The sequence below is a fragment of the Micrasema longulum genome, unplaced genomic scaffold, assembly GCF_059751315.1.
Source record: "Micrasema longulum isolate JH-2025_06_02 unplaced genomic scaffold, ASM5975131v1 h1tg001137l, whole genome shotgun sequence".
NCBI classification, from domain to species: domain Eukaryota; kingdom Metazoa; phylum Arthropoda; class Insecta; order Trichoptera; family Brachycentridae; genus Micrasema; species Micrasema longulum.
The window spans coordinates 211065-236536 of NW_028278325.1; the positions used below are offsets into that span (position 1 = coordinate 211065).

Consider the following 25472-nt stretch of genomic DNA (forward strand, 5'->3'; position numbering starts at 1 on the left):
TAGTTTATGAATGACATCCTTGTTTCGGGGGTTATAGAATGTTTTTTTTTAATGTTCTATGGTCAATGCATAATGAGCATTACAAGTGGGTGATGTTAGATAAGTTAAAACCTGACCCTTGAATGGTAAACATGACTACTAACAAACGGAAGTGTTTCAATTTGCTAAAAAGTGGTAATTATTTGTAAAAAGAACGTGGCGCGAAATGTGTTGAAGTGTGAAAAAAATTATCAATCCCTATCACATTGTCAACATTGTGAAAAAATACAAATGTTTATTTTTCCGAATTTGAAATTTAGAAACTGGTATGTTTGTAAGCATTTATTATAATTTTTAATAGTGACAATATGCAATGGGGATTAGATTTAAAAAATCTTTCTCTTGTATAACTAAACGAGAAAATTCAGTCGGTCCCATCTTCCTCGTAATAACCAAGTTCGACTGTATATAGTTTGACATTTTTCAACAACTCAAAGTGAATATTTTATTATGAAAATTCAGTCAATATTCGTGATTTTTTCATTCCTGTGACTTAAAAATTTATGAACAAAGAGAACATTTGGCAAATAAATTTTTGATAATTACTAAAATGACTGAAAATCACTCAAGCAGCTAAATATAAAATTTAGAAAAATTAAAACAATTTTCATATACAAATTTTTGGCATAAATTTTAGAGCTCTTCACATTTTATTTTTAAAGAACTAACGCCGGTCTTAGCTTATTTACTTTGCATTTACTCAAATTTAATATAATGTACGAACGATGCATAAGTTTAGAGATCCGTGCATTACTGTGAGGCCGAGATAAGCATTATCGACAAAATCAATAAAGGAGTTTGGCGTTGGTTTGGACATGTAGAGCAAATGGACAGCGAAAGAACGGCTTACAATATTTATGATGCAAACGTTGGTGGATGCAGAAAGAAGACCAAAAAAAAATGGTACGACCAAAATCAACAAATATTTGAAGATGGACATGTCAAACTATCTTCTGTCATCCCTTACGGGGATGGTTTGTTGTTTTAACTCAAATTTTGAGATTAGTAGCACCATGTTTATCAAAATAGCTTAGCGAATATGCAATGGAGATTCGTCGGTTAGTCGTGAATTTTTCGGTTTTTTCCCATCTGCTCAAAGCAATGGGAAATATCAACATTTGGGCATTTTCGGTTACAATCGAAAATACAAAATAACCTTAAACATGAGACAAATACAAGTAAAAACACACTAGTGAATTGTAAAAATCCATAGACAAATTAGCTGGTCTGCTCAGTTTACCATAATGCAAGAAAAGGTTGCCTGGTAGGCTTTCGTGTTGTAGTAGTCAGCGCGTTTGCCTACCATGCAGGGGATCTCTGGTTCGATTCCCGACACGGTTGACATGAAATATTTATTTAAAAATGTGTTTTTACACTAGAATGTGTTTCATGGTCCCTCGACTGGCACCTGAAGCGTAAGACTAACCATCTTACCGTCATGTAATTTTTTTAATTAAGATACACTGCAATTGGTGTGCCAATGCAGTGCCCTATGCGTCATCGGATGTGGCGAAAGTATGACGATGAAGGAAAGGCTACCAGTCAAATGAGTATAAGTGACGCAAAAAGAAAGTTTTAATGGCACATTCTCGATATAATATGGTTTTAAATGACTCATGTTACATAATAAATATTTTAAGGTTATAAGCTTATGTTTATTTTGATGTTTCACGACACGATACATTTTGTAATTGAACGAGATCATTTACACTTTAAAGTTTGCATTTTTTGCGATTGAAGTGTGTCCAAGAATATTTAAAATGAAAGATACAATATAAAAATTGTGTGTAGTTCCCTTTTACAAACAATAAAATTATTTAAAAATATATATATTTATATGTATATTAGCCTTATAATTTACCCAAATGTTTATATTTTGGTGGCCATTTTCAACTAGTTCTAAATAACCCACTAATAGAAAATAGATATCAACTTGGAGTAGAGTGGGGTTCGAACTTCGGACCTGTGATCCGTGAGTTCGCAACACTAGTCACAGGACCACAAACCGATTCTGTATTTTAAAAAATTACATTTTACACATTTTGTTTTTTTTTGCACCACAAGAGGCCAGGAGACCCAATCACAGTGGTGAATTATAGCACAGAACAGGAAGCTTGAGAAAAATCAAATTTTAATTTTTGTGCTGTCAATGGGAATCGAATCCGGAATCCTCCGTGTGAGTCAAGCGTCTCAGCCATTACATCCCGGTGGTCGCTTTTTTAATAATTTTTCATTTTTAATAATTGATAAAACAATTGTATTAATTGTTTCAATGCTGAGTAAAGTATTGTAAAAATTTTCAAATCAAAGAACACACTAAAAAATTATGCATTTTTCCCGGTTTGGCTTATATTTGTAAAAAAAAAAACATTTGCAATAAAATAATTTGCAATAACTGTCAAAAATTCAACCCAAGTATCTTGCTTGCAACTGTTTCTTTATTATGTGCTAAAGACAGATAAATTTTATGATTGATTATAGTATTCTGACGAACAGTAAACTCAGTTTGTACCCCCTTTTTAGAGTAAAATACATCCGATTCATTGGGTGAGTTATACAGGTGTCCCAAAAGAAAGTTTTAATTTCATCGGCTCTCTGCACAAATGCAACAACTCTGAGGGGCTCGGGGCCTATGTCAATCGATAGTTCCCGTCGTTAGGAATTTAGTAGCTATGGAGGATTTTTCCAGAGAAAACTGTGTGTTGTGTGCGTGAGAATTTGACAAAAATAATGATACGGGGACTGTAATTCAGAGAAAAATCTGCAGTCATCATGGTTTGAGTAACATTAAAAGAGCGCTAAGTATTCCTCTCACCCGGAAATGGGTTCAAAAGTTTGAAGAAACTGATTGAACAATGGATAAACCTAAGTCCAGTGACCAAGGTCATCAAGAAGTGACTAAAAAGCGTGAAAAGTGCTTTAAATGTCCCTCAATCATCATTGTGTGGAGATGTTTGACAATTTATTGGTACTTGAGCTGCAAAACTTTACTCATTATGATCAAAGAACATGGTTTAAGCGGGACAAGAGTTTGTGAATTTTTCCCTAGCAAATTGATCTCCAGGAAGGGAGCCATAAACTGGAATCCACGCAGTCCTGATTTGACCCTTATGGACTTTTTCATGTGGATATCAAAAATCAAATGTTTATCTCAATAAACCGGGTTCTCTCGTGCAGAAATATCCGACACGAAATGGCAGCAATTACAGAGACTATGGAATTCTGCTGTTTGTATAGATGAGTGCCATAAGAGTGAAGGTTTACGATTAGATGACATTATTCTTCAAAATTAATTTTCTAAAATGCGTATTTCAATAATAAATATGTAAAGGTTTTATTGATGAGCAAATCCCTTTTACTTATATTGCAATACCAAAAAAAAAAATCCTTTGGGATACCTTGTAATCTCAATGTAGTATATTTTTCAATATTGTTAATCAACATAGTGTTTATGGAGAAAAAAGCCACAGTTGCATTGAGACATTGGTCATAACGGAAACAATATTATGTAGTTATATTATGTATGTACATAAGAAATCAGTTAACATTTAATTGCGTACATCAAAACAAATTTTGCACACCTCTATTTTAAGTGCGATACATCAATGGTAACATGTTTCCTTATAATTAATTGGTTATTATATAACATCACGACAATTCTTACGCAATACAAATACATTTATAAAATTACATGTATACAGTCAAAACATCCAATAAGTTGTTCGCATTATTAAATTGAAATAATATTACAATAAAATGACATACAAAATGTAAACAAAGCTACTGTTTGGTGTGTTGTGTCTCACAAATGGATTCACATGATATAAAAAATATTCATATACGGCTACAAGTTTTAAATAAGTTTTACTCGTATGACTTCCTAAACATTATTATGTATGAAATCCATCTTACAACCTTATTTATAATGAATCTAAAGTAGAAATTTTCATTGAAGATTCAATATTGTTGAAAATTGGCCCCAGAAAAGATTTTCCGCTTCTCAAAAAGCAAGCTTAGTACTGATTAGCCCGAATATAACGCAATGCTTTTTACCCATAATTCAGCCAGATGAATTTCACTTACATCAATAAAGGTCTCTGCTCTTCTACAAAATATTTTTAAAATAAACATTCGCGTTATATTGGGGGCTAGATTAGTGAATTTTCACTTTTATAACTGCTCCAAATATATAGATCACGTTATATTCGGACAAAAACAGTATTTGCCCAAACAATGGATATGCAAAATAAGTTTTTCTGGGTTATTATGACGTGTCGTTCATCGGATCGCATTACAGAGCCCACCATCAGAGTTTATGTTACTCGTGTAGATAGAAGTGTAACGTTAAGTACTTAGTATTCGTACCGTGTCACAGTCGTCACAATAGCGCAAATGATTATAAAAAAATATTACTGTTTCTCAAATCAAATGTCAAATTTTTAGTGCCATACAAAAAAAAAAGTGATACCTTATAAATACAATTTTCCAATATTTAGGGAAAAACTAGTTATTTACATTTTATGCATTTAACTTTATGCATATTCAAATTTTTATTTTCGTGTTTTTAAGGTTAGGTACCTAGATGAAATTATTTATGCATGTATTTATTTTAATTCAATAAAAAATGACACATTGCAGTATTGTTTTAATAAATACAAAATATTTTTAATTATATCATTGCTAAATATGAATAATACCCAATCATGACAGTTTTCCTGCAGTAAATTTAGTATCGTCTTGTACGATAATTATATTTAAATGAAATTTAATTATTTCCATCCATTTTTCATTTCCTCACTTTAAAGCTTTCCTCAGTTTTACACTTTTTTTTGTTGCTCTCTTGAAAAACGTAAAACGGGGGTTTTACTGTTTTAAGTTTATGTATATCATACTACATATATGTTGACAATATATATCATTTATATTGTCGGGATGTTTGTAGATCTCGATCGCCCCTTTGCCAATCGAGTTTGGTGACTCTTAGGTCTCTTTAAGATTATCGGCTCGAAGGAAAACTTTTGCCCCGTTTCTACGTGGTGCTTTTAAATAAAGCTGATTTTTCGGGGTAGCTGAGCATGCATGCACTCACGAGCTTCTTTACTCTTGTTGTAATTTTTCTGGCAGTCTGCCAGACATTCACCTCGGGCCAGTTTTTACAATTCAGCTAATAAATACAGTCAGTTTCAAGAGGATCCCAGTCCTTTGCTGATTATAGAAAATCTCGCATTTTTGTGAATGTGCCAAAAACGGTTTTGTTGCCGTGTTTTTTTAGACGCTGTAATGCAATCCGAAACGTCAGTGAAGAGTACAAATGACACACGGCATAATAACCTAGAAAAAAAATATTGTGCACCTTAACGGCTGTGAAAATCTAAGAAGTTAATTCACAATAAGATATATTCACATATCAGAATAACGTTAAAGATTTTATTCATATTTAGAGCGGATTTTAACTATTCCAAGGATATAACTGTCAATGTATAAAATCCTCGCAATCGCAGCGCTGCAATCACAAGAAATACAAATGGAACATACTTTCTGGATACACCGAGTAGAAAGAGATGAAAATTAGTAACTCGGAGTTGAAAACACTTAAAATTGGCGATTCAATTGGATTATAAAATTAAATAATTGTTAACCTTTTTTCGGGCCTTAAAAATAGATAATATCAAAAATACATACATATTGGTTTCACAAGCTTTTACCCTTTTGTTTATAATTAAGATATACAACGTAAAAATGAAGCAATTTTTTTTATTTTACATGTATTTAGCAAATCATACCCACAGACTCAAATTTAATTGTGAGTATCAAACGAAATATCATCGTAAGCACACTGGCGACAATAAACATTTTCATGGCGATGTAAGATTTTAATGACACACGTGACATTCTAAAACTGCAGAGAAATGGTGCCCAAACACACAGTTTAACACAAGGAGAGTGGCAAATATTACACAGTGTGAAAAGTGAATATTTAAACCAGCCTGTAAATTAAAATACCTTCACTTCCATATTCCCTAATAATTTCATTGTCTCTGTTGAGATGTCTCTTTATCATGCAATTTCAATTATTATTATGCTTCCTTGAACAGTTTCAGAAGTGTTATTACTACTACTGCTACCATCCTGCCATTTCTCCGTAGGGGTAGGCAGAAAAGGTGGACCGCCACACACGTCTATCTTAATATACATTCCTAGCTTCTTCCTCATTCATACATCTTGTCATACATGCTCTCTGCTTTTGAAATGCATTAAGACTTTGGTTTATCTGATCATGCTGAGTCTTCCTTGGTCGTCCTCGTCTTACGTTACCGTCTATTCGCGCCATATAGGAATATCTGTTTTAACATTCTTTCGTTCTACATGACCAAACCATATCAGTGACCTTTTCTTAATCTTATCGATTATACCTATCTCAGATATCCTCTATTGCCTGATTGTATTATTCGTAACCCTGTCATACATTGATTTCCCACACAGTCATCTAAGAGATCGGATTTCAACAAGTTCACTCAGTTTTCATCCTTCCTCTGTCAGTTCCATGGTTTTCTTCTATGCATAAGTTTTGGGACTAAAACTCTGCTGTGCACTGCCAGTCTCGCTTCAATCAACATATTTTTATTATCAATTACTGTGCTTAATGCGCCATTAATTTTGCTGCCCACATTCACTCTCCTTTCTACCACTTTTTCTACTCTTCCATCTCTTTAAAACATGCTTCCCAGGTACACAAATTCCTCTACTTGTTCAAGACATTCGTTGTTTACATTAATTAAACAATCAGCAACCTTACTTCTCCTTTCAAATACCTTCACTTTTGACTTACTTTCATTCGTCACCAATTCGCTCTCCAGGCATACATCACACTACATTCAAGAGACTATTAGTTGCAAATCCTCCTTGCTGCTTGCTATAAGAACTGCATCGTCAGCGTACAACAAACAGCTTACTGCAAAATTATCAATTGTAGCTCCAATATCCATACATTATATCTCTTTCATACAGTTGTCCATGTGTAGATTAAAAAACCGTGGTGACATTACACATCTGTTTTATGCCTTTTGAGATCGCAAACCGCGATGTAATGTGTCCATTTCTTACATCAAATAAAAGCAAATCACCTGACAAAGTTATTTATGTAAAACGGTGAAGTCAAGTAATTATATCAATTCAACATCCAAAATGAATAAAGCCTTTAACATTAGCCTCTAACTTAAATATGCATATATTAATATTACAACCCTTTCAAGTCCTTAAAATGTTTTTAAAAAAACATTACGATCCCACACTCCATGTTTTCATTTTTATCAAAATTTTACATTATTGTTACAAATAATGTGTTTGCACTTGCCACAAATATTGATAAGCAAGAAGTTCAAATGAAATGACCTAGATGTAGTCAATTTTGTCAGTCAATATTCAAATTAGTCAATTGTGAGAATCAACATGTATTTGGCAGCTGTAACAATATTTTCACCAAAAATATTGAAAAGCCTATATTTTTGAGAAATCATTGTTATCTACTGGAAAAGTATTCCAGTAATTAATAACAGACTGTTATTTATATCAATTATGTTTCATTTTAAATTCTTAATTTTATTTGAGAGATTCCTCTATGCATTCTCGATTCCAAGCCCCAGTTTGAGAAATCGGGTCATTCTCTTGGATCATGAGTATTATGTCATAAAACTGTTTTTTAATATTGAAATGCCACGAGGTTATTTATTCTGTTGGCAAATAATATTAAGTAATATTTATGACTCTCCTGCTTGCAATTTGAATCTAAATTGATATTCATTCTCAAAAAAGTTTAAAAAAAAAAAAACCTAAAAAATTACTTCCATGGAAATAGGGGCCACATTTGAGACCTCGTATATCAGAAATATCCATTTTTATTTATTTGTAAAATGGGAAAACAATCTCAGTCTTGATCTTACATTTTTCTCTTTCCAGCTTCAAATATATGTTTTATGTGTTCAGCCACCCAATCGGAACATTCAAACGAACATATCGATGGGTGCGAAGGTTTTCACGGTCACTGTTATCAATATTATGTATCTTTTTTGGGTGATACCGTGTATGTTGGATTTGATCCGACGTTTCGGCTACCATTGCAGGAGCCATCTTCAGGGAAAACTGTGTGTTTTATAGAGAAATGTATGTGTGTAATGTGCCTACTGCTGACTGTGACACGGTACAAATTACTAGTACATAAACACATACATTTCTCTATAAAACACACAGTTTTCCCTGAAGATGGCTCCTGCAATGGTAGCCGAAACGTCGGATCAAATCCAACATACACGGTATCACCCAAAAAAGATACATAATATTGAACATATCGATTTTCCCAATGAAATACAGATATATTTAACATTGATAGAACATTTTTTGACACATTCCTTTTTCCTTGATGAAGTATTCTCTGGCAATGGATTGAGAGTATTTCAAAACCTTGTTAAGTCCCTTATCATTGGGGCAGAGTTTCTTTGCGACCAAAAGGTCCGCCAATCCGAGGGAATGGTCGTTCATGGCCATTTGAGCTTGCCCACGCCTGAATAGGGCCTTGGAACAGTTCGGATCATTCTGCAAAACCTATAAAAAAAAGTTACAGATTCACAAAATAGTCATCAAAGTCAAAAATTTTGTAAAGAATAAAATCATTTTTTGTTTTTGAATGGCCAAAAGTTGCAACATGTGGAAAATAGAGACATAATACTTGACAGAAAGGCAACAAAAGGTCTAAACAAATAGGTACCTCAATGGAGGGCAGCGGCCCAGGGGACTCGCACAGATTAGCTTCAATGTACCTCACTGCAATTTGCGTACCGATGCTGTATTTGATGTAATAAATTTAAGAACCAGCGTCGGATTTTTTCCAACTCAGCCAAGAATCCTCAGAACATTTGGCAAAATCTCACACAACAGCACACTCGATGTGTTACCACAGCAAAGGCAAGCATTAAAGAAGCAAACGGTGTTATTACTAGTGGCTTAAAGATAACACTCTTGCCATGTCTGCCTAGATCATGCTATTACCATACCTGCTTTAATTTTAAATAGTTTCTAAGATTGTTAAGGTTAAGTTCAGATGATGTATATAACTTTAATTTAATCCATAAGGGCTTTTGAAAAGCCTGTCGATTGGCTTTAAAAAATAAAAAAAAAGCAGAAACAAGGAGGAATAGCCAGAGACAGAAGCCGATAGAAAACACTTATGGAATAGGTCAAATCCCACCCAGAGATGTAGCGTCAAGAAGAAAAATAAAGTTATTTGTACAATTAGCAAAAGGGACGTCATTTTATATACTTCATTCTGTTGTCAGACTCTGTTTAATTACAAGTGGATGATTATAAAAAATATATTACAGAATCTACTTGGTTGGGTTTTCATTTAGGTGCATTTAATTTAACCTAGAAGTCACTAGTTGTGTACCCAAGACATTAGGAAAAAAGAGAATAGATTTTTAAGAACACTAAACATCAATCTCCAAAATTTTTTTTTATGACTCGCACTAAGCCAACGACGTTCACCTTTAAGCAAAATCATTGAGATTTTATATAAAATACGTGCACAATAAGGGTTTATATCCTACATCATGAGAGAAAGCTAAAAAGTATATTTTTAAATACATTGATATTTTGCGAACCAGCTTAATTAATAGTAATAACCGAGTTAATTATGAGAAAAATAGTGTTGTCACCTACCTCGTTACACAAAAAAATAACATCTTTATACTTTCGCAATTTCAATTTTGTCGCCGCAAGATTGAGCGAGGATTCCAACTTGGCTATTTTCACTGTCTTCATGATGGGCAGATCAATCGCCTTTCTGGGTCCTTCCTGAAGAGATATCCGGTCACTGAGCCACTGTGTGTAACGAATGGCTTTCTCATAGCGCCTGTCTGAGGTCTTGTACTGACCCTTGGAGAAGAAGTTGTTTCCACTTAATTTCATTCGGTTAATAAATTCCAGGATCTCATCATACTGAAATCAAAGGGTGATGATATTATTCACTTGAAATTTGAAATAACACGTTCCTAATATCAGAAGACACATTAATCTATCTTCCGCACGTTCTTGGAAACTCCTACATTCACTCGGGGTGGGCAAAGCTATTTCTGAATTTGCTGAACCTTAACGAACTAAACTTGAATTTTTCTTTGCCTCCTGTGGTGATTGACGAACCTTTAAAACATTATTTGCTACGCAATATTAACAATACTCAATATACCAACATCTCTCAGTTTCGTTTCTCTGTCGTCGATGAAACAGAAGTATCACGTATTCTGCTCTCTATCAAAACCAAATCTTCCTGTAGCGATGAATTGAGTTTGTCAATGATCCAAATGACTATGCCTTCTATTATATCTGTAATTACTAATATTATTGATTATTCCCTCACATCTGGTCACTTTCCAACCCAATGGAAATCTGCTTTTATCATTTCATTTCCTAAAAATGGGTCTCCAGCATCTAAAAAGGGTAACAGACCCATCTCCATTTTGCCCCTTTTCTTCCAAGTTTTCACTCAAGAATGAATAGCCTACAAACAAATTGATTGTTATCTAATACAATTTTTTTTTGTTAATTTTTGTTTTAGATTGTTCTATAAAATTATAAAATTCTGTTAAAATATTTCTATTAATTAAATTATTACTTGTAATTTTTTCAAACTGAACGGTTTGGGTAGGTAAGAAATTGTCTTAAGGCAATATGCCAGCCCTTTATGTACATAAATATCGTCATGGCTAAAGATAAATAAATTGAAATTAAATGTTAGTAAAACAAAATATATGGAAATAGGTAATAAAGCACATGGCATAACAATGAATGTAAATATTGATGGTAAAATTATTGAAAGGGTTGATGAAATGAAATACTTAGGAATTATTCTTGACTCCAGATTAAATTTAACATCACACTTTGAATATATACATAAGAAAATTTCAAAAAAGATTTTCTTCCTAGGAAGAATTCGAAAAAAAATAAATAAAAAGAGTACAGAACTTATATACAAAACAATAATTGCCCCTCATTGGGACTATTGCTCTACTATATTATATTTAGCTAACGAGGGAGACATAAACAAGTTTGAAATACTACAAAATAGAGCAATGAGAATTAAACTGAAAAAAAGCAAATATAATAGTGTTGAAAAAATGAGAAAACAATTGAACTGGATAGGAATAAAGAAAAGACTATTGTATAATGTATGTGTATTTATATATAAAGTGTTTAATAATCTCATGCCAAAGTATTTTATAAGTGAAATTATATTAAATAGAAATGTACATAAATATAGGACAAGAAATAGAAATAGGATAAGACTACCACTTAAGAAAAAAACAAAATAGCTTAATGTATAAAGGGTTAAAACTGTATGATGAGATGCCTGAAAGTATGAAGAATGAAAGAAAACTTACGGATTTAAAAAAAAAATGTTATGTTTATTGTAATAATGTAGTTATGTAAGAAATATTTAATAAGTATTTGTTATAATTGTAAATATATTAGTTAATATACAATGTAATATTAACTAACTTAAGTAAATAAATATTTTTTAAAAAAAAATTGTATATGTATATAATGTATAAAATAAATAATATCGCATATGCTTATCAACTTATCAGAGTTGAAATGTCATAGAGTACAAACATAAAGATTTTTTCAGCCGCTAAAGTTCATTCGAGTTGAACGAGAAGAAATCTAGTATGGAGAATGGCGTACATCCGTATGTTACGGACGCGTTCAGAGGGTTAATGGTATAAGGTAAGGCAATGATACTTCAGACATTTCTCGAAGACACGTAATGAAGTGCAACTGTTACATAAATGAGTTATTGAAAAACGAAATATGATGAAGTGGAATGCAAAGAGTTATGTTGTTTGATTAGCATAGAAAATTATAATAGACTGAAAAACAGTAGAATTTATAGTGATATTTTCAAAGACAAAATTCAATACCATTTTATTTTTTAATCTCTAAAAGCTAAATGCCTACTCACTGTTATATTAGGGTCGTGGTCCCAATCGCTAGGGTGCGCAGGCAAGTTGTCTATGGTGCAGTTTATATCTCCAACTACCCAATCATCACCCGGAAAAAGTTCCCCGCAGTCAGATATAATGCAATCCTGCAACAGATTAGTTGAAAAACTTACACGGAATATTTGAATTTCGAATTTAAATATGGAATTTTAAGTCTGTTATTTTTCCTAGATTGGTACAGATAATTTTAATAAATTTGTCAATTTTCCGCCATTTAGGACACATAGTTGGTTTTTGACAGACAAAATAGTGATACATATTTTGGTGTGACCAGAGAATTTCCAATATTTTTATCAAGGTCTGTGGCTTGTTTGCAACTTTCTGACAAAAAATCAGATTGTATCAGTGTGTATTCTCGATCTTAGCCCCCTGCGACTTTTAACTGTTCCCAAAGATGAAGAGGATTATGAAAAGACGGAATTTCATGACACTAGAGAAGATGAAGACCAAATCGCTAAACTGATGGCCATACTGAGAACCTCATTCCAGAAATGTTTTAAGGATTGGATAAAACGCTGGACATGAAAGGAACATCATTAATATTGAGGAATAAATAAAGATTTTTTTGATGTACTCTAATTCCATGTATTTTTAAAATCAAACTGTGTATTCATTTGATTATGAAATCCAAAGAGAATACAGATCTGGACACATACGATGAAAACAATTGATAATAATGATGAAATTTAGTCATAGGAATGAGTAGATGATAGAAAAATGGTGGAGCATATCTGGTAGAAACATGTCAATGACAAATTACGATCATCAAATGACGCAAGAAACATAAATTAGTCTATTGTCATATGAAAATCATTAAACATCGCATGAAACATTATTTTGTCAGTCATTCAGTTTATTGGCTACTTAACATGTGTACTTTTTTTTATATATACAAGGGAGTAAAAAAATATTCTCACATCTCACAACATCTTCGAGATTTGCACTGGTTAAAAAGCCCAGAGAGAAAAAAATACAAGTTGTGCTGGACAGTATTCAAATCCCTTCATGAAATGGCTCCAAAATACCTATCGGACCTTTGTATTAGGGAAAATATATGTCAAAGAAAATCTACTCTTAGGTCAGCATTTGATTCAATCCGGCGCTCCCCAAACACTAGATTTGGAGATCGTGTTTTTGCCACCGCCGGCCCCTCTGCCTGGAACCAATTGCCTTTAAACTTACAAATCATCGACAGTCCCAGTCAGTTCAGATCCCAACTAAAATCCCACTTCTTTAGACTATCATCCCCTCAATTTAAAATCTGGAAATATAATATGTCACTTAAGTTTAGTTAGAATGTAAGTTTAGATATACAATTGTAAAGCGCCCTTGAGGTGATTTTTTACAAAAATGGCGCTATATAAATCAGCCAAATATTATAATATTATTGACCAAGTTTATTATTTTTTAAATAACAATTACTTTTTCTTACAATGAAAATTCTGAAAAAATCAAAGCATTTTCATTAGAGAAAGATAAGTTTTTTGAATTAACAATATTAATTTATTTTTGCACCACAACAGGCCACGAAGCCCAATTACAGGAGTAAATTACATACAGCACAGAACACTCGGGCTTTAAAAAATCACATTAAATATAATTTTTGCGATCTCACTGGGAATCGAACCTGGAACCTCCGTGGGTGAGGCAAGCGTCTTAGCCAGTAAACCACGAAGGCAGCCAATCATAAATCGAAGATTATCTGGTACCAACTGTCAATATTGGACGATCACCATTTGTCGGCGACACTTGACGATCTGTATTTTAACGCAGCTTGTCTATTGTCGAGTACATCTATAGGCAGTTGTAGTGGTGGTTAATAAACTTACCACAAGGAGAAAGTTTTTCTCAGTCTGCTCAACTTTGTCCATTTCTATCATGAAGTCCAATCCTCTTATGACCCTGCCGAAGGCGACATTTGTGCCATCGAGGTGTGTACACGGAACAGTAGCAACGAAGAACTGGGAGGAATTTGTGTTAGGTTTTCCAGTATTAGCCATGCTGACAGTACCCACTTCATGCTGCAAACAAAAGTCTTTAATCAAACATTTAGTTACCAATAATAATATTACTATATTTAAGCCGTAAAACAGTAGCCAATGAGAAAATTGAGTGCTAACTGGTTGGAATATTAAGTTTAATTCAGTGATATGAATGTGCAATAAATATATAGTTTATCTTCTTCCTAGTCAGTCCCTCATGACTGAGGATCGTGACAACCATGTCGCACTCTCGAAACTGCAGTCCTCCACTTGTCTCGGCACCTCACATATTCCGGAGTACCACAAGGTTCAAACCTTGGTCCTCTCTTCTTTACCATCTTCATCAATGATATCGCAAAGGTTATAAACTTCTCGCGATTTCTTTTATTTGCAGATGACTTGAAATTATTCCTTGAGATAAAAAACCCAATTGACTGTTTGCGCCTTCAGTCCGATATAAACAATATCCTAGATTGGAGTAATATCAATCAAATGTATTTCAAAATGCGAAATTTTATCTTTCACTAGAGCATTGCGCACTGTATATCACAGATACGCAATGGGTGGCCACCAACTCATCCGTGTTTCAACAATTAAGGATCTTGGGGTAATCTATGAAAGCAGATTGACTTTTCATGCTCACATCGAGAGAACATGTGACCTTGCAGTAAAGATGTTGGGTTTTATTCTCCGAACTGGAAGGGTTTTTGAGAATCCCCGTTCACTCAGAATTTTGTACAACTCGTTGGTTCGCTCGAGGCTTGAGAGTGCATCGGTGATATGGAGTCCTCACGAAGCGAGATACTCATGTTGGAGAGGGTTCAGAAAAAATTTCTGAGGTATCTCTACATGAGGGAGTATGGTAGTTATCCGTGGCTCTATCCCACTGGGTTCCTCTTGGATATGCTTGGGACCAATAGTTTGCAACTTAGAAGGGATGGGTCTATACTGACCCACTTTTTCAGACTGTTAAGGGGTTTCATCGATAACTCGGCCATTTTAGAGAGTATCAATTTTTATGTTCCTGATGGCTATCTCCGACAGCGTCAGCACAGACTGTTTTACCTCCCGGTTTCCAGAACCAACCTGCCTCTGGTCATGCCGGTTGGAAGAGCAGTCAAGCAGCTGAACATTATCACTTTGGAGATCGACATCTTTCACATTAGTGAAACTATGTTTAAGAGGAAAATACTCTCGTATAACCTTAATAATGTAGAACCATCGCTCAAGGGTTCTTGGTTTGATATAAAGTTCCAATTTAACGTCTTAAATCCTTTGTTATTTGTTAATAACATTTGAATTTGAATTTCTGAGAAAGCAAGTGCTTGTTGCAGATTTTATCTGGTCTGACCACCGAAAGGGAGACCTCCCCCGTCCTCTTCTTCCCTCTACGCTGCTGAGCAAGCTTCCAGGCAATCTTCCACTCTCCTTGCAAGGTGACCAAAATATCGGAAAACTCTTCTGAAGAATATCCAGGGTATTCGTAGCATACGCCTCCAACATCACATCTCAAAGGTATCTATCATGTTGTGTTATATGGATAAATAGTGCAAAATACATATATTCTTTTATTCCTCGCTAAAAATTTCAAATAATGTCATTCGTCCCTTTTCAAAATATAATTGGTTATCTAGGCTAGTTATGTACCTAAAGAACAACTTGCATAATTGACTCAAAACTCTTTTTTTTCCCCATTTCGATGTTCCTTTCGCGCACAGCATTTATGTTTTTATTTAAAACATCCAAGTACAAAAATTTTAACAACGAAGTTTATTTACAGGTAGAGCTTGCACATATGTATAAACTTATTAATAAAAATAAACTTATGTTATACTAAATGTGAGATCAGAATGAACGGAGATATTCTGAATCAGGTAGAAGAATTTGTGTACCTGGGAAGTATGTTTACTAAAGATGGAAAGACCGAAAAAGATATTGAAAGGAAGGTGAAAGCTGGGAACAGGGTAAATGGTGCACTGAAATCTACTTTGGCAAACAAATTTTAATCGCAGGAGGCAAAACTAGCAGTTCACAATGGAGTTCTAGTGCCTAATGTGGGAGCGAAGTATGGAATTCGAAAAATAATGATGAAAGTAGGTTAAATGCTGTTGAAATGCGATCCCTCGGGCGAATGTGTTGTAAAACGATATATGATAGATGCACAAATGTCGAGATCCGTGAACTGTGTAAGGCTGAGACATGCATTATCGACAGAATCAAGAAAGGGGTGCTGCGTTGGTTTGGACATGTAGAGCAAATGAACAGTGAAAGAACGGCTAAAAGGGTCTACGATGCGAATGTTGATGGATGCAGAAAACCAGGAAGACCGAGAAAGACATGGCACGATCAAGTCCATCAAACACTTGAAGATGGACATGCCAAGAGTAGGAATAATCGGCGTGCGTGCATGAGAAGATGTTTGAATACAGAGGAAGCGAGGTATGTACGTAAAGACAGAGTGATATGGCATTTTATACTGTCTGCCTACCCCTACGGTGAAACGGCGTGATGGTTTGTTGTTGTTGTTGTTACTTATGTTATGCGCATTCTGTGATGAGGTAAGTGAAATCAGGTAATGAGTATAAAAAGAGACAGGAGAGGATCCAGGAAAGGGAAGGAATTAAAAATATTTTTAAAAATTAAAAAATAACAAAATTACGGGAGGTTCCGATTCTACCGATAATTTATTTATTTATTTGACTGACTTTTGCAGTCTATTCTAACGATGGTAAATACAATTTCTTATAATAAATACATGCACTAATAAAATAAAATACAACTAAATAAAATTAAAGCTAGGACAAAAAAAATAATAATTACTACCTCAAGACAAGATCTGGTCTATCTTAGTGATTTTTTAAATCTATGACTTACACCAAAAAAGTCCAGATCCTGTCTCGAGTTTACAATACGACACAATCGGGACATTGGTGCATGCAAGCCATAGTTTGTGCTGTGTTGATCGAGGAACGGCACATTATTATTTCGCAACCGGCGGATTGGAACGTTGAATGCCACTTGTTCCAGTAACGATGGTACATCAATTAAGCCATTCAGTAAATTAAACATAAATATGGAGTCAATATTATGTCTACGTTTTTGTACTTGAGATTTTTAACATTGACTCCATTTCTCAGATAAATAATGTTGATTCAGGCGTTTATTAAAAGTGGCCAAGAAAGATGCATTTTTTATACAGAGAGGTAGCTCATTCCAAAGTCATTCTTATTGTGATTACATAGATGCAATGTTAATATGTAAAACTTACAGAAATAGTAAAATTTTCATCATCGAAAAATTTCCCATAAATGCTTTCTCCACTCGTTCCTTTATTTGTCGAAATATCGCCTCCTTGTACCATGAAGAGAGTGACAGCTGAAAAAATGTAAAAATCTGAGTAGAATTTTTAAAATATATTTTATATTTCTTTATGTCATAATTCATCATCATTCCCTTTCCGTAACTAACTGCATTGGTACACCAATCGCAGTATTTATTTCAGGAGATAACAGCTGTACAATAATATTAATCACACATAACATAAAATAATAATAATAGCCAATAACAGTTCTCAAATTGATGGCACCAAAAAATATAGAATAAAACAAAATAACAATTCAGAATGTGCAACTTAAGCACACCGGCACATTTCACTGCAATGAGAAAGTTCGGTGCTACAAGAAATTGGATATAAAAAATGTTTACTGTGTTTTTAAAGGATTTTGGAAATTCTATCCATAACATTCTCACATTTCGCAAACAAGTTATCCCTTTACAATTGTCGTTATTAATGATGATAATTCATGTGTCTTGTTTGTATTTGATATGAAAGCTATTCATCATGCTGTAATGCGATCCCGAAACATCAGTAAATAGCACAAATGACACAAGGCATAATAAAGATTAATTAAATCGGATCGTGGTCCCGTGGCTAGTGTTGCGGACTCACGGATCAGAGGTCCGAGGTTCGAACCCAACTCTACCCCAACTTGATTCCCATTTCGTAATAGTGAGTTATTTAAAACTCGTTGAAAATGGCCCTAAAAATCGAAATATTTGGATAAATAAAAAGAACGCAAATGTTTCCTTTTTTCCTTTAAAACAAAATATTTAAAAAACCCAGAAAAACTAATTGTGCACAAAATTAGCTCATTACGTTAAATCTTTCCAAAAATGGTCTCGGTCCCTAAAAGAAACGATGGGATAGTAACCTGACGATGAGGAATACCTCCTGTCTGAACCACCTCCTGAAAATAAATCTGTCGACGTATAAATCAAAATTAAAGATTCTATTAATCTTAAAAATGTAGAAATAGTTTGAGATTTGATAAATGAAATAAATACCTTTGTGGAACTTGGATCCTTTGTAATGAAGAGGTTTTCCACGTAATCCGATCCCACGTTCTCCAGTACACAAGCATCTGAAGTTCTCCACCGTTTTAGGCACCACATCTTTTCTCAGTTCTATGATCACTCGGCCAGCTATAAAATGAGTATTTGATTGAAATTTCCATTTTTCCACGAGAACTTACGAGTCACGGGCCATAAGATGCACCCGAGTGCAGCCGTCCGTAATCCGACACATCTCGACCGCAGGTTTCGGCTGAGCCGAAGTTTCGGTCAATTTTTGGCCAAAACCGAAACCGCGTCAAAAACTCAGTTCTTCTTACTTTGATACCATTATCGTTTCGTTATTCATTTCTCCAAGCAGAGAAAAATTGTTTTCGATTCCTTGAATTTTACATTTTAAATGAAGAACTATTTGATTATTGCAGTCTAGTACTTACTTATCTACGTAGTACCTAGTACCTACATTGTCGCATATAACTTCCATATTGTTCTTAGTTTTTATTATTATTTGTTACAGGCAAGGCAGCCTTTGCTGATGCGCCTATATCTTGTGTACTGCTTTTGGTCAATTTTACAGTTAATTTAAATATCAATTTATTTATTATTTAATTTATTTTCCTAATAACTTACCTATGTAAAATGGCATTGATTAGTAATAAATTTCGTATGGCGCAAATGCATTTTGAAATCATTCAAACCTATTTAGCTATTGATGGGTCTCCGGATGATATAGACAATTTTTTGGCTTATGTTAGTGATATCGAAAATATCAATAAATCATTTACAGATTACCATATGTCAGTTTTGAACAATAAAAAAGAATAAATAGAATTATTAGAATCGGACACAAATTATAAGCGTTACAAATAATTATGAAATTTTGAAATGGGAAATGAGAATTTCCAGTGTAAAAAGTCACACTAATCTTTCTAATAATTTATTTATTATCGCCCAAAGGGCTTTTACATATACAGAGGTTATAAAAAATTGAAAAAAATTTTTAAAAAAATTACAGGCATAAAAAACAAATGAAAATACTAGAAACTAAAATACTAATCAATTTGCTTTTTTTTAATAATTGGCTATTGAAATTTGATAAAGTTTTAGCAAATATATCTATTTTTTGGTCATCAGTATATTTGTTCTCGAGAGAGTGAATTCTCGGGAACAGAGAATTAATGTGCGAATTCGACAGATATATTAATATATCTAAAGGAAATATGATGCCTCATTGGCCTATTGGGCACATTGAAATAGATACATTTAACCAAATCAGGAACATCAAAAAGATTACTAATAATTTTATACAAAAAAAAAAAACAGATCAGATATTATTCTTCTTTTTATTATTATTATGGATTACTTATAAAGCGCCATTTTCGTAATATAATATCTCAAGGGTGCTTTACATAGTGATTCTATAGATACATAAATTTGATCGAAGCTTTTAAATTTGTAATTTAATTAAAACAATTTATTTTGTCATCACATGCTACGGATTTATTCAAATGATTCTATCACTAATTTGAAGTAAATTTAGGGGAAATTTCACCATCTCCTTGTAAATCCTGATTAACTTATATGTCCTACTAAATCGGAGTTAACTTTAAAAACCCATTTCATGATATTTAAAGGAATATCCTTTGTTTAAAACACATTTAAAAATGGCATCGTGTTCTTTGTCGTTTTGACTGTTCTACTCGAATTTTTATGGCATTGAAAACCGTTTACAATCTAAATAAAATTAGCTAGGTATCTTTTCAACAAAATACAATTAAAGTTGATTACAGCGTGTATAAGGAAACATTATCTCGGTACGATTTCATAACCTAGCTGAGTTGTGTTTTGAATTTTGACGGTTAGCAGTTGTCGCAGTTCCGCAGTTGAAGGCACAGTTCGCCGGTGTTTCACTGAGTTTCGTTGCATAGTTTTGTTGTGTTTAAAAGGAGTAAATATGGAGCTGATCCGAGATGTAGAGGAAGAGATTTCAGAGGCGATGGTAATATTACGAAGGCAACAAATATTCAGACCCAGAGTTAATTACATAGATTCTCGATGATGTTGACTTTCGATCAAGATTTCGTTTGACCAAGGAAGCCGTCAAACATCTTCATGATTTGGTCAAAGGTAGAATTACTCCTCGAACTACACGGTATGTAAATTCTCTGTAGTATAATATGATACAATAAATAGTTTGATAAAGTGGCGGCTTCCGTAATGTAACACTTGTAACTTTGATAAGATTGTGGTTTGATTAAATATAAAATATATATCTTGTTTTTCAGAAATCGAGCCGTTCCAACGATGAGCAAATTGCTTTTGATATTGAGATATTTTGCTACCGGCTCCTACCTCATGTCAGCAGGCGATTTCAGTGACGTTAGCAGGTCATCTGCTTGTTGGTTCTTCAGAGAAGTTACTGATGCCATAGCTTCGTTAGCTCCAACGTTCATTGGATGGCCCCTAGATTTCGGTCCTATAAAGCAAGGATTTTACAATTTGGCTCGCTTCCCAAGGGTCATTGGAGCTATAGACTGCACGCACGTTGCTGACTCCAAGTTAGTATGCAAATAAAAATTATTATTCTATTTATTGATTCCTTCAAAGAAAGGGAAAAAATATGTATGCCTAGCAGGGGCGAATGCTCCTTATAATCGATTACATGCAGCTTACCATATTTTTTTGGGTTGCGCTACAGCCCGCTGTGGGCCCTGGCCTCTTCCAGAATTTGTCTCCATTCATCCCTGCACCCCGCGGCTATTCTCCAATCGCTCTTATGTCACTTTCCACATTATCCGGCCATCTTAATTTTGGTCTGACTCTGCTTCGTCTGCCTTCCGGAGTGGTAGAAATAATCTTTTTTGGGGTGCGGTTATCATACATTCTGTTTACATGGCCCAACCATTGTAAGCTTCTTATTTTGATGAATAGTGCAATGTTGGGTTCGCCATACAGTGCCCCTAATTCATGATTAAACCGTCTCCTCCACACTTCGTTTTGGTTGACAGCACCAAATATCTTCCTAAGTATTTTTCTTTCGAATACTAATACCATATTTTCACGAAAAAATTACTTTAGATAAATCAAACTAAACGCTATAAAAAGTAAACAAAATTATTGATTCTAATCTTAAATAATGAATAAAATACTGTGATATATCTTGGTTACGCCACATTGAATCTATGTGCACACATTTATATATATTATATATATATATATATATATAGCACATTTGCTAGGATGAGACATTCGGATTTATTTACTACCTACAGGACCCTGGTTAAGATGTTGCATTTTGCCTACCGTGGGTACCGAGATTGTTCTGGCGCCAGAATAACAACTGAACTGGGCGTGTGTACATGTGACTTCTTATATTCTCACTGCGATCGCAAAGAAGATGTTTTGCAATCAATAACTATTCAATCCACTGTGTTGTGTAATTCGTCAAGTGCCCTTCCTTCCTGACAACAAGATCAGATCTGATCCTGACTGCCACGCGACTGAAGTACCAGCAATAAAGGTGCCAGAACCCAGAATAAGGTAGGAATTGAAATCATTGTATTTAGGGTTCTGTGGCAAAGTGACTAAAGGATAACGCATCCTGCGAACCAGCAATTTCGAGCGTCCATCTGCTAACGGGCAAGTGGCGCAATCATATCTAAAACTTTGAAAGACTAATGAAAACTGATGAATTGATGAAGTTGCTGAGAATTAAGAATGCATGGGTAGGCGTGTTTTGACAGATAAGTGATTGATTTTTGTCATTTTTGTCCATAGATTTTTGCATTTCGGCATTTGGCATTGTGTTGGCAGGCAAATGTCTTTATTAACTAGTCAGAAGATTGATTTAGCATTATTTCGATGGTGAAATCGGTACGTTGCAAATATCGTTTTAATCGGGTAGAAAATTTTAACTTACATTTAGTTGATCAGGATTTACAAGTAGATGGTGAATTACCCCCTTAATGTATACGAGGGCGGATTGATAATGAAGCTACCTAGCGCTAGATGGCAGCACAATCACAAAAAAGATTTATTTTTTCCAAATTGGGATCTGTCAAACGGCAGCTGTTAAAATGTCACCCAAATTCATCGATTAGTTTATTTGTTGTAGACGTTTGAAGAAAAACAATTTTATGTTTGTTGAAAAATGGAAAAAAGAAAAAAAAAAAACACAAAAATTCAAAATGTTAATACCATTTTTGATGATTCATTTTATATCCCTTGACTTTCGAACATTCAACATTCGCACACATTTTCAGGAACCGATTATGTTCGAAAGTCGAGGGCCTACTGTGCTGTATTTTTCCGGGTATCTCCAAGGCCAGACCTGAAAGAGAACCTTCGTCTTTAATTAGGCCCCAGCACTTGGCTAACAGATACCGGGCTTCCTAACTGTAGTCCTTAAAATATAGCTTGATAAAAATGACAGCTGTCAAACTAATGTCACCAGTGATGGGAAATCATTGATCATGTACCGATCAAATCTATTTTATCAGTTTTTCATGCAAACATGAGACTGTTTCCGAAAATTGATATAAAAACGCAAAAACATGCCTATTATGATGTGTTTAAGACAATTATTTACTAAAAAATAAGACATTATTTACTTTTTTTCATGAATAACAATGAATCATTTTTTATTTGATCGATTTACGCTGATCAATTTGTCTCATCTCTAACATTTTTACAAAATAACGTAACCTTGTAGGAACGTCGTTAATAATTAGGTTTATTTTAGTTTTAAAGCTGATTTTATATAATTATGTTGATTTATATGTCAAGCATTGTAAATAAAAAAATAATTAACATGCCAGATTGGAATGATTTTTAATGTATCAATATAAATCACTCCTAAGACGTTACCACCAAGTATGTCCTTACTTTTGTTGACAACTGTCATTCTAATCAAGCTATATTTTAAGGAGTATAGTTTCTTATGTGCGCGCGTCAAAACAAGTAAGAAACATGTATCCATGTTTTTACAAAAAAAAACCAATTATATCTGATGTTAAATGGAGTTAAGACTTTTATCCACAATTTTAAACTCCCACGATAAAAACACGATCATTTCTACATCCTATAAATATTATTTGCATATCGGCACCATGCTGGCGTACCGGCGTCACACCAGTCAGAGACTACGTCTGACAATTTTCTTTATGACCATCACAATAAGCAAATAATTCATATTTTAGGTTTGAAAAGCACCCTCCGATATACTGTATATAATCAAAATAATATTACTGAACTAAAAACTCCGTAGAATGTAACATAATCAAATGATAAACAAAACACGTCATGGAACCGATAAGAAAATAAATAATAAAATAAGTTACCTCGTTCTCCATCGATGCTTACTTCTAGAAAAACGAGCGGATTGTCGGGATTTAAGTCTTCTGGCCTCAAAAATTTCCTTTCACAATAATCCATTAGGTGGCTGCGTGCTGAACCTAACAAAATATGAATTTTGTGCCGGTTTTTTTTCCCACTTTTTCTACGTCTCGTACCGAGGTGCAAAAGTCAGACATAAAATACACAGATTAAAAGTTAATAGGTACTAGATGAAAAGCAGAGACTAAAGAAACTTGAATCTCATGGACATCCATAAAGTATTGACGAAATAAATCATCGACTAAAAAACTTTGCTTAACCAAAATAGTACCTACCAGAAGGCAGGAAAATTATTTCTTTATATAAAATACTTCCCAAGAATAAACTATATTGGCTTCGTGGTGTAATGATCAGTGCGTAAGCTTACCATGCAGAGGTATCGGGTTCGATTCTCGACATGGTTGGTATGATAATTTTTTTATTTTTTTTAAAAGGTGTTTTAATATACACCAGAAAAAATATGTCATAGTTCCTGGACCGGTACTTGAAGCATAAGACTGATAATTTTACCTTCATTTGACAAAAATGATCAAGATACGCTGCGATTGATGTAGCAATGCAGTGTCTTATGCACTATTCTCATGATCAGTCTTATGCTTCAGATACCAGTCCAGGGACTTTGAAATATTATTGTGTAAAACACCCTTTTAAATAAAAACTTCATGTCAACCATGTCGGGAATTGAAACTCAGACCTTTTGCATGGTAGACAAATGCGCTGACCATTACACTACAAGGCCGTGAAGTCTTGTATAGTTGTGAAAAACTTTAATTGGACTAAACTGTTAATGGACTGTTAATGGACTAAAAAATTAATTAAAGAATTATGTGAATTATTTATAAATTTTCTATTATTTTTCCAAATAAATAAATAAAAAAAGTTCGCAGAGCCAACCCATTGAAACTCCATAAGCCAAATTTTCAATCACGTGTTAATATTTTATATTACAGATTTTTCGGAATGGGAAGTGGATTTGGTAGCATTTTTTTGAGCATTGTACTTTAATACTCTTAAATATAAAAAGTAAATTGTGAAGCGCAAAGAGGCAGTATTTGTAGATAAACAAAATCTAAATCAACTTAATGTCGAAGAGCCAATCAACTGCGGCCTGGTGGGCCAATAAAATGAGAAATTTTTATGAGATTTAACAGTTGGCGATAAAACCGTTGCCTGTTAGGAAAGTGTAATACAAATAACTCCAACACGAAATCTCTCTTTCAACACAACCACCTTGTTCCATTTGAGAGGGAGAAACGTAAAATGAAAATATTTAGGAATGTAAAATTTTGAACATCTAACAAATAGTGTTAATTTTAATAGTGAAACTAGGCAAAAATACAACACCAATAATTTTCTATAATACCTACTACATTTATAACGTTTTCCCAAGGATTTTCTTCACGCATATACATAGTTCTACGTTGTCTCTGGCATACATATAATAACTGAACTCCAACTCATACACATATATTTTTCAACACATACAATAATAAATATACATATACAATAATTTTTATACACATCTACGATAGATTAATAATATTGCGCATGAGCCGCGTGTTTTGAATTGAAAACTCGATTTTTGACAAGTTTGACAGTTCAATACAACGTATTATTTGATATTGTAATACTCATAAAATCTAACATCATCTTTGGG

General features: G+C 33.7%; 3 protein-coding genes across 5 annotated transcripts in view; 2 read left to right on the forward strand and 1 right to left on the reverse strand.

The window, feature by feature from the left end:
• Positions 1–8272: 8272 nt before the first annotated feature.
• On the reverse strand, positions 8273–24006 carry Cyp40 (Cyclophilin 40). Of its 2 annotated transcripts, XM_088233665.1 has the most exons (8): positions 23761–24006; positions 22619–22751; positions 18416–18553; positions 17340–17446; positions 13919–14110; positions 12050–12175; positions 9751–10029; positions 8273–8637 (listed from the first exon to the last, which is right to left on the reverse strand). In XM_088233665.1, exons 4-8 carry the CDS (start codon positions 17430–17432, stop codon positions 8413–8415), a joined length of 915 nt encoding a protein of 304 aa, XP_088089791.1. In that variant the 5' UTR covers positions 17433–17446; positions 18416–18553; positions 22619–22751; positions 23761–24006; the 3' UTR covers positions 8273–8412. The 2 variants fall into 2 exon arrangements, with proteins under 2 accessions (XP_088089791.1, XP_088089790.1); XM_088233664.1 differs by lacking the exon at positions 22619–22751 and having other exon boundaries at positions 23761–23977.
• A 1344-nt stretch (positions 24007–25350) lies between these two features.
• The window catches only part of LOC148276852 (putative RNA-binding protein EIF1AD), a 118737-nt gene continuing 118615 nt past the window's right edge, over positions 25351–25472 (forward strand). Inside the window, exon 1 of the mRNA XM_088233663.1 lies at positions 25351–25471. The gene's annotated coding sequence lies outside the window, so the exon portion shown is untranslated. The remainder of the gene's footprint in view (position 25472) is intronic.
• PolG1 (DNA polymerase gamma, catalytic subunit tam) overlaps positions 25362–25472 on the forward strand; it is a 53180-nt gene continuing 53069 nt past the window's right edge. Inside the window, exon 1 of one of the 2 annotated variants that reach the window (XM_088233661.1) lies at positions 25362–25471. The gene's annotated coding sequence lies outside the window, so the exon portion shown is untranslated. The remainder of the gene's footprint in view (position 25472) is intronic. The other variant, XM_088233662.1, reaches the window with a different exon arrangement.